Source organism: Protomyctophum bolini (genome assembly GCF_963924005.1).
Source record: "Protomyctophum bolini genome assembly, chromosome: 8".
Lineage (NCBI taxonomy): Eukaryota > Metazoa > Chordata > Actinopteri > Myctophiformes > Myctophidae > Protomyctophum > Protomyctophum bolini.
This window is the reverse complement of record NC_137869.1, coordinates 21,124,933-21,134,982: the sequence shown is the minus strand read 5'-3', so window position 1 is coordinate 21,134,982 and position 10,050 is coordinate 21,124,933. Positions and strand designations below refer to the sequence as shown.

General features: G+C 44.5%; 2 protein-coding genes across 2 annotated transcripts; both read right to left on the bottom strand.

Moving 5' to 3' along the window:
* Window positions 1-283: 283 nt before the first annotated feature.
* foxd2 (forkhead box D2) lies at window positions 284-2,660 on the bottom strand. Its single transcript, XM_080769873.1, has one exon. The coding sequence runs from the start codon at window positions 2,175-2,177 to the stop codon at window positions 1,062-1,064; it is 1,116 nt and encodes a 371-aa protein (XP_080625999.1). The 5' UTR covers window positions 2,178-2,660; the 3' UTR covers window positions 284-1,061.
* A 5,682-nt stretch (window positions 2,661-8,342) lies between these two features.
* foxe3 (forkhead box E3) lies at window positions 8,343-9,641 on the bottom strand (the record flags this gene model as incomplete). The annotated part of the gene is made up of 1 exon (XM_080769982.1): window positions 8,343-9,641. One exon carries the CDS (start codon window positions 9,639-9,641, stop codon window positions 8,343-8,345), a length of 1,299 nt encoding a protein of 432 aa, XP_080626108.1.
* Window positions 9,642-10,050: the final 409 nt, after the last annotated feature.

Genomic DNA, 10,050 nt, shown 5'->3' with positions numbered 1-10,050 from the left:
TGCACCCCAAAAATCTGCATCATGCCACCCATAACGTCATGTGGCAGCCATGCAAGTCTATGAACTTTGTGTTTGCTTAAAAAGCATGCTTCCCCGTGTCATACAAAAGCAAACGAATGCGCCCCTCACTTCACACGAGGGTGGTTTTTTAAATATGCCAGCAAAACGTCCGAAGCAATAAAAGGGGTTAACGAATTTTCTTTTTCAAATTCACAAACATTTATTATTCTTGTCATTACAACAACAAAAAATGACCTATAGGAACATAGGTGTCTATTGGCAACACATGACAAAGTTTCACAGATTAAATTGTGAAATGATAACGAACGTCAGCACAACAGGTGAGAGAGAAGGGGAGTGAGAGATTGAGAGGTAGGCTAATGCGCTTTCTTTACACACACAAAAAACACATAACCATTTGTCCACAGACAACATAAAATGAATCCGTCACAAATTCACCAGGACGCCGCATGTAGCCTATATGCAAAGGAGATCCGGGGGTCATAGTGGAAAAACAAACCCCCTTTGTCTCAATGTGCTTTCTAGTAAAAACCTGAGTTGGCGGTCTCGTGTAGCCAATGTCAAAGACAGTGCTTTTCCTCACAACGCGCAAAATATAAAACAATATAAATCATAGCATAAAAATCTCAATGATATTTTAAAAATCGAAATTTATCCCGTACAGAGAAATAGGCTATATGTGACACGTTTACTTTAACTTATGTTAAAATACAAGGATCGATTTTTTCTGGGTGCCACATAGCCAGAATTGTCAGGCCAACAAATTTATACTCAGTATTCAAGAGCCTTCATCAATGTCTTAATTCCTCTCGTCTCTGTCATTATTATACACATATTTACAAGCCATAAATAAACCTTTCAGTTCCCCATATCCCACATCTTTATCAAAATCAACGGGAGAGCCATAACACTCTTATTTCACAAAGAATGTTCAGCCTACCTTCACTTAAGACGACAGAACCGCAATGGGCTTTCTAATAAGAGCATTTTCTGTGGTGTGTCTCACCAGCATTTGTTTTGTATTGTTTCGGGGTTTCTTTCTAGAAAGGGCAACTGTTCATATGTGCCGTTTTGCTAGAGAATGTCTGACTCTGTGCCCCGGGTTGTAATATGCTTTCCTGCGAGAGGTTCAAGTGGCCTGAGGCAGACGCGAGTGCTGGGGTCAACATGGCCAGGATCTGCGCCTGGCTGCCGGGATGATGGCTGCCATACGGCGAGGCCGTGCTGTTCGCCGCACCGATGATATTGTCAATCGAGAAAGAGGGTCGACTGGGAGCGCTCGCGTCCGTCTTGAGGGGCGGCAAGCAGGGTAGCGTGGGACTTAGCTGCGGATAAAATGGCTTTCGTAAATCGGCCCCTAAAAGAGATGGCAGGGGGTGCGGGGTTGGGAATATAGAGGCCGGTGATGGCAGGACGCACGGCCCGTTTTGGAACGGGAACGCGCCGCCCGGGTGGTGCGGGTGGTACGGACTGTGCGCGGCGTGAAAGTTCTGTAGCTGAAGCCCGTAGTTGTAGCCATAAGGGCCGTATCCGAACCCCGGCAGGAACCCCCCGACGTCCCGGAGGATCTCATTGGTTTGATGTCTCTTGAAGCGCTTCCTCCTGCGTAAAAAACTTCCATTATCAAACATGTCTGCGGACTCTGGATCGAGGGTCCAATAGTTGCCCTTTCCGGGATTCCCGGGTTCGCGTGGGATCTTCACGAAGCAGTCGTTTAGGGAGAGGTTGTGGCGAATGGAGTTCTGCCAAGCGGGGAACTTCTCTCGGTAGTACGGGAACCTGTTGCTGATGAACTCGCAGATCTCGCTGAGGGTGAGCCTCTTCTTAGGACTCTGGAGGATGGACATGGTGATCAGGGCTATGTAGGAATAGGGCGGCTTCACGAGGGCACTTTTCCCGGGCTTGTCTCCGAGGATCGTGGCGCCGGACTCCGTGCCGGACCCGGTCTGCTCGGACGGGCACTCGGAGCTGCTGAGCACCGGGGAGGAGACTCTCTCGCTCGCGTTCTGGGAGAAATTGTCGTCCGAGTCGTTGTCCAAGTTGAAATGCATGTATTTTCCGTCCTTGCCGACGGACAAGTCGCCCCCGACCACATCGATGTCCACATCATCGGACAATACAGAGCTGTCGGACATAATATCCGTCCCCAAAGTCATCCTTGGAGAGACCTTTATTCCTCTCTCTCTCGCTCTCTCTCTCTCTCTCTCTCTCTCTCTCTCTCTCTCTCTCGCTCGCGTCCCACGGCCACGCCAGGTGTTGTTGTTGTTGTGGTGGAAACTCACCGACTCGCCCCCAGAAAGACCGCGCGACCAAACTGTTGTTTTATCTCCAGTCGCTGAATGAAAACATCGCCAAAGTGTATGGGAAGGACAGATAAGGCTTTGAGCTGCCTTGGTTCTCCTCCGATCATCCGGGAAGCGAGGCTGTGTGCGCTTGCTCTCACCGAGAAAGGAAAGAAAGAAAAACAAAGCGGACTGGTCATAAATCACGCGTTTCCCCTCCTAAAGGACCACTTACGAGTTCAGTACACACACGAGTTCTTATTTCTGTGATCGATTTATGCTATATAGGTCATTTAAAAGGCTACATGTGAACATCCAAATGGGCGTCTTTTACGCGCTGGGCGCGGATAAGTATCCAGTGAGAGTCTCATATACTATCGTCCCTCATAGCTCTCAAAAAGCTATTTATTCAACCGCGCAGAACACGTGACCTCCATGTCACTGTTTAGCCGCATTTATCCCGCGTCGTACGACGGTGTCGTGTGCCCAAAATAGCTGATCTGAAAGCTATCGACGCGTCGCATTCGCGCCGTGTTGATAGCTTGCAGATCTGCTCTTTTGGCACGCGACACCGCCGTACGACGGAGCATAACACAAGCTTCGCCGGGAACTACACAGGAAATTAAGGTGAGGGAATTTTGTGACATGGATATGTGAGTCTGCTCCGGTTGTACCAAATGTGTCAAGCCTGTAAACAAAATCACGAGAAGGAATTAAGGCGCAGGCCTAAATGATAATTACCACAATAAAACTAAATGGGCTACCGTTTTTGTTAGTAATCTATTATAGTTACTGCAAAGGAACAATATATGGCCACGAAAGAGAAGCACATGGGCAATGGGACAAAATGCGAAATCCCAAAGGCAAAAAACATACCGCTATAAAAGGCTAAACATTTAGTTTAAAATGTAGGCCTATTTTTTCTTTTTCTTTTTGTAATTTGCTGTAATTATTTCGTGCATGCTTGAAAATAAATAAGGACCACATTTACGCTATATTCTATATTAATGGCATGCTCTTCAAGAATATATTGTTAGCTGAGTCATAGCATGTTAGAAATTAAGGTTATTTGCATTTATTATTAGTCTATTATATGATTATTGGTATTATTATTATTATTATTATTAGTAGTAGTAGTAGTAGTAGCATATTATTATTATTACCCTTATTACCCTTATTATTATTATTATTATTATGTCGTTGTTAATGTTAATCCATGCATTATTATTTCATTTCGTTCATTTTGGTAGGCCTACAGAAATAAAATATTTATCAGTCAAGTCAAATCAAGTCAAGCTATTAAATGTAACCAAAGTTCATTTTATGTTTTGTTTAATACGAATTTGGGTAGCCATCTCAATTCGAAAGCAATCATGTTACTTCTAATTGTATAACATAATGCTGCTGCGCATAATGGTGTTGACTGTCAGCTTATTTTATTCAGGTAGCCAAAATACATGAATGAATTGCATCATCGATTCATCGTGCCCCTCCGCTAGCGTGGCCAACGGTCGCCCGATCACTTCTCACGGGTTTTATGTTTTCCTTGTCTAGAAGTCATAACATTATCCATCTACATTTTCTGCATAATTCGCATATAGACAAACACAGGGCCATCTAGTCAGCTGCAACCTGCGTCAATTCGTCTTCGTCACAACGAACCAGGGCTGTAGCAGATGACATGCTATGTAATGTGGACGGGCCCATTTGGAACACGACAGGCGGACATTCCATTTCATTAGGGCTGCAGAAACATGGCGTTATTGTAATGCGTTCACATCAGCACCCCATCCATCTCTGCACCCGCTGCTACTCAAAGTGGGGTCCTTTATTGGGATGGGGGGCACTATCATAAATTCATATACGTTGGTTATTAAAAAAAAAAAAAGAGCAGACAAGCGCGATCTTTGCTATCTTTTTGAAAATTTGAAAGTTTATGAATAATTTGGATGTTATTTAACATCAATCTTCTCTTCCTTGGCACATGAAGCATTCTCAGATGGGGGTCCGCCGGTCCGTGGCCAAATAAATATCAATTCGGAGGTCCTTGACATGAACTACTGTTATCACTTATCCAACGCATAACTCGTCGTGTTACAAAGCACGGCTTAGGGATATGGGCCATAAAGTCTTCTAACAGGTGTATTATAAGGTATAGCGGTTTTGTTGCCATATTTGCATTTGTGTGTGTGTGTGTGTGTGTGTGTGTGTGTGTGTGTGTGTGTGTGTGTGTGTGTGTGTGTGTGTGTGTGTGTGTGTGCGCGCGCGCGCGCGCCCGGCCCGAGTCCTCCATATCCACATGTAAACCAAAAGCAAAGGAATTTAAGCTAAAATAACAAAAGTACTATAATTACAATTTTATTTTCTAAAAATAAATATACTTAGATTATTTTTAAGTTATAAAGTAGCCTACACAAAATGTCTTGAGTCAAGAGTCAAGGAACCTACATGATACATCACTAACACTGATGTGTCTGTGCCCTTGGCTGGCCTGCATGGCCTGGCTGGTTCCAGGTCGCTCGTCACGTCAGCTGTGTATGCTATTGCCCGCATATCTCAAATCGTTACACTGAAAGCCATGACAGCTGCCCGCCATGCAGTAAATGCAACAACCAGCTCATAATCGTTCTCACGCGTATAGAGACCTTTCTCGCTGCAAGATCTATACGGAGCTGTGACATGACATCCATGCAGCCCTTCATTGTAACAAAGGTTAAGGCCTGTTCTCACGCTGGTTAACAGCGTTGGCCTTGAGGTATGATCACTTTGTTTGGTACATTTTACCTGTTCACAGAAAACAACAACCCTCTATAGCCATATAGGTGCATATTCGCTATAAGTCAATTGGCATATAAATAAAAGGGAAAGGCATGAACACCGATTGAATTATGATTCATCATTCATTCATTTGTTTATCTGTTTGTGTGTTGTTTTCAGGTCAGAAGGGATTGTTTTATGCCTGAATAAAAATGGATGACTTACAGGTATGTAGGAGCTTTTCCACATTAGCCCACTTGAATATTTTCTCATTTAGGTTTTTATGGCAAAATATGGCAAAACATATAGGCTATACTCTATATGATTTTTACAAACTACTTTATGCATTTATGCCAGCCTCTGAATAGTTTGCTAGTCCTATATGTTAAACTAGCAATTTGTCACGCATACTTGCTGTTTGCAGTGTTAAAGCGCCCTCTACTGTCAGATAAGAGTTAAAACAAGAACGATCAATTCAAAATGAGTCGGTGCAAATGTATTTGCATACAAGGAAACAGTGCAAATGTATTTGCATACAAGGAAATTGTCAAGCAACAGTAAAGAAAGTTTTTAGAACAAAAAATACAAAGATAAGCCGAAATATATCCTGCAAGGGCTGACCGGACGGCCAAGACTCCAAGAATCAAAGACTCCAAACACCAACCAGGCAGACGCAGTGCAATACTTCACTTTCACAGTGATGGACTGTGAAAATAGGCACATCAAATTGACCAAAATAACACAGACAAAGGGCTATATAAAAGAACAGAAACTACCCGGGCTATACACATCCCCAATCAGCTCTCTTCATCTGAGAACAGATAGACCAAACTGAGTGCATGTCTGCCATAGATGTCTGCAGATCAGCCACCATTTTAAACCATGAATGAGAACACAGATTGGTATTTTTAACTTAAACAAGGCAAACTAAGCCCATACGTATATCATTTCATCATTATACTTAACCATTTCTATTTCATATTCAGGCCGCTTTACAAACACTTGGCCTAGAAAATCTACAACAAACACCATCTCCTCTAGGCTAATTGCATATAGGCCTAACTCCCAATCACCAGGAGGATTGGTGACCAACGTCAATTGAAATATTGAAATATGAAATTGAAATGTTGAAAACCCATGCAAACCACTCGCACAGTAGGCTATTGCAAGCTGGCCGGCGATAATTAATTGGATGAGTGTGTATATTATCCCTGTTTGGCTGCCCCGTGACCTTCAAAATATAGCCTTAGCCTAATGTACACTTCTGGCGTTTGCAGTAGAAGTAAATAAACATATTTGCCCATATTGAAAGTATATATATATATCCTACAGCGGCAGCATTCCACAATGCACATATGAATAAATTAATTATTGTTGTATTATATACTATTGTATTTCAGTATTTGTGTATCATCATAACGTGTGCTCACGTATCAAATAGCTAAGTGAGTTTGTGTGTCTGTGTGTGTGTGTGTGTGTGTGTGTGTGTGTGTGTGTGTGTGTGTGTGTGTGTGTGTGTGTGTGTGTGTGTGTGTGTGTGTGTGTGACAAAATGACAGTGCGTGCGTGCATGCGCGCTTGCAGTCATATAGTCACAAACTCACATGGTCCAATACAAATGTAAATGGTGAGAATGACCATTTAAAAACGTGACTGAATTAAATCGCCTCACTATAGTCTATTCATATTTTAGGCTACAGACATAAAAAAGAAAACAATGGAAAATACGAAGCAAAAACAAAACGCCATCCTAATGAAAAAAGGTGCCAAAATGATTTATTAATGTTTGAAGACTGAAACATCAGTGTGTGTGTGTGTGTGTGTGTGTGTGTGTGTGTGTGTGTGTGTGTGTGTGTGTGTGTGTGTGTGTGTGTGTGTGTGTGTGTGTGTGTGTGTGTGTGTGTGTGTGTGTGTGTGTGGGGTGAATTCAAAATGGTCATTCATTGCTTGCTTGTTAAACACAACCCTGAAGAATGTCTGACTGAAACTGTATTTTCACTTTTCTTATAGATAGAATATGATGGTATAGTAGGCTAAAGTAGCTACCATGATCTCAGACTCATCTGACTTTGATTCAATACGGGTCATTCACGTTTGTTTTCCTCCTTGGGTCGAAAGCTGAAAGCTTTTGCTTATTTTAGGTTCCACCCAATATAATAACAATTATGATTACTATTATCACCATCATAGTATTAGGCCAACTAATGACATTATTGTTGTTGTTATTATTATTGTTTATTATTCTATAATTCAAGTTGTCTGTTGATCAGACGAATTTCATTATTTATATACCGAAAAGCTTCCACTTGAACTGTGAACATGCCGGTTTGTAATTGCACGTGCAGCAACGGGCTTTACAAATGCAAGCTTCCTTAATGGAATATATATATGGTGCAACCTTGGAGATCCAAGCTATAGTGATTCATTTTGGCGCAGTATATATATTATGCAAATATGCACGTTAAATTGTCTCCGACCATTTAGCCTATAATATAGCTCCACTGCCCTGGCTGTCATGGATTGCAAACTTTAAGATTTTATTGAGGTCCCGTTTTATCCAAAAGTAGTAAATTAACCATTATACATTAAAACATATTAAAACAATTATAGGACCCAGAATTCAATCAGTGGGTATATGCATTCATTTCAGTGACTGAAACATTGTCTGAAAGAATGTCGAAATGTGACTTAAAATGTGCTGATATAGGCCTATTTAATGACCTTCATTTCATCACCCCTGTGACACGAGATATAGTGTATATTTCCATTTTGTTTATGGATCAAGAAAACGGAATTTCTGCCTGCAAAGACTCAAACTTAATTGATAAAATTGATAACTTAATGTTTTACAAACTAGACTAATAGGCCTATTAATAAAATAAAATAGGCCTAAGGAGTGCATGCAACTATTCACTTGAAATCAGCCTAGACTGATTTTTATAGCCAACTATAACAAATGTAAAGCCATACTTACATATCAAAAATTGAATTTATTTATATGTGCCATCGGCATATTAAAAGGTACATCAATCTATTCAGATTCAAGGCCAACAATGGTCTTGTTTACACACAGTAATGACTATCAAAAATATGTACGTCTAACAAATATATCCTATATAAAACACATAAATACATTGTAAATTATGAACACAGTGTAGACATGGCATTTCTGGAACATGCAGAAGGAATGTCGGTTTATAGGCCTTAAGCGAATCACTTCAGACCTTTCAAATGGAATGCATGCATATTCACATTTTTAGTTCAGTGTGTGATTATTATTCAATCACATATACCGTTCTAATCCTGACGCGAAGTTGGCTTGTCTCATGTAAGAGTTGTTGTAAGAGTTCATGGGACTGGGGAGACCCAGGAGCTGCTCCGTGTGCTCGGCGCACGAGCCTGAGCGCAGAGCCGGCAGCGAGAGTCGGTTCCCGGCGCAGTACACCTGAGAGCTCCCGGGGGAGAAGCCGGGCTGCGTCATGGCGGGCAGGTGAGGGGGAGACGCCGAGGACGAGTACGGGTATCCGGCGGCCAGGTGCTGGGCGGGCATGTTCCCGCTGTTCCTGCCGTGCAGCATGTTCGCCGACGGGTTGACGCTCTGCGTCTGGAAGCACGCGGACGGGTCGGTGCCGCCGGTGACGGAGCAACTGGAGGACATGGTGCCCAGGTGGTCGACCCCCACCCCTCCTCCGCCGTGGTGGTGCAGCCCCTGCAGGGCCTGCGAGTTGAGCTCTGCTCCTCCCGTCTGCTGGCTGATGATGTTGTCGATGCTGAACATGCGCGGCTGTCCCTGGCTGACCCCGGCGGAGGTCGGGTAGTGATGCAGCATGGCGGGATGCGGAGACGACGCCAGCTGAGAGCCGTAGCCGGAGCCTATCCCGGGGTACAGGGTGTTGGGATACGAGGACCGGCCCACCATGGGCGTCGGGGTGAACGCGCTGGAGCTCTGCATGTACCCGGGGTACGTGCTCACGTCCGTGCGCTTGAAGCGCTTCCTCCTCCTCAGGAAACTGCCGTTGTCGAACATGTCCTCGGCGGCGGGGTCCAGGGTCCAGTAGTTGCCCTTGCCGGGCCTGCCCGGCTCCCGCGGGATCTTGACGAAGCAGTCGTTGAGGGTGAGGTTGTGGCGGATGGAGTTTTGCCACTTCTTGGAGTTTTCCCTGTAGAAAGGGAAACGCTCCATGATGAACTTATAGATGCCCCCGAGGGTGAGCTTTCTCTCAGGTGAGTTGGCGATCGCCATGGCAATGAGAGCGATGTAACTGTAGGGCGGCTTGCCCCGCTGGACGGGCCTTTTCCTCCGGCGACTCCCGGTCGGCAGGTGCTCCTCGGTCTGGCCCAGGGTGGCGCCGTCCTCGCGGTCGGTGTTCGGGCTGTTCCCCCGCGGCTCAGACTTGATCAGGACGTCCCTGTCTTTGGACCGGGCCTGCTGTTGGAGCATGAGAGGCGGCGGAGGCAACGGCGTGTCCAGGCTGACATTTGGAGACATGACCAGAGGACTCGTCGCCTCGGCAGGCGAATGCTGCGTCTCAGCAGTCATGTTGCACATGCCCGAAAAGTAAGAATAGTTTGCTAGATTCATAAAAGAAATGTTTTATATGTCGTCCTGGAATAATTGTTTAAAAATATCTCTGAAAGATGCATGCAGGGAAGATGAGAGTGGGGCTCGTTTTCGCTCTCCAAGTCCTCGCTAGTCAAATTATTCCGTTATGAGTGTTTGTCTCTCGGCAGGTGAGAGGAAGGCGTTGACAGCTTTATAAGATGAGACATGAATGACGATACTGGGTGACCAATGATAATGAGAGAGAGAGAGAGAGAGAGAGAGAGAGAGAGAGAGAGAGAGAGAGAGAGAGAGAGAGAGAGAGATAGAGAGAGAGAGGGGGGGGGGGGGGGTTGGGGCTTGGTGGAGAGAGAGAGAGAGAGAGAGAGAGAGAGAGAATGAGAGCGGGGGGAGTTGGGGCTTGGTGGAGTGAGAGAAAGTTGGGGGAGAG

Bases quoted from the DNA above. Each gene is read 5' to 3' on its own strand.
- foxd2 (XM_080769873.1), bottom strand. From the start codon at position 2,177: ATGACTTTGGGGACGGATATTATGTCCGACAGCTCTGTATTGTCCGAT.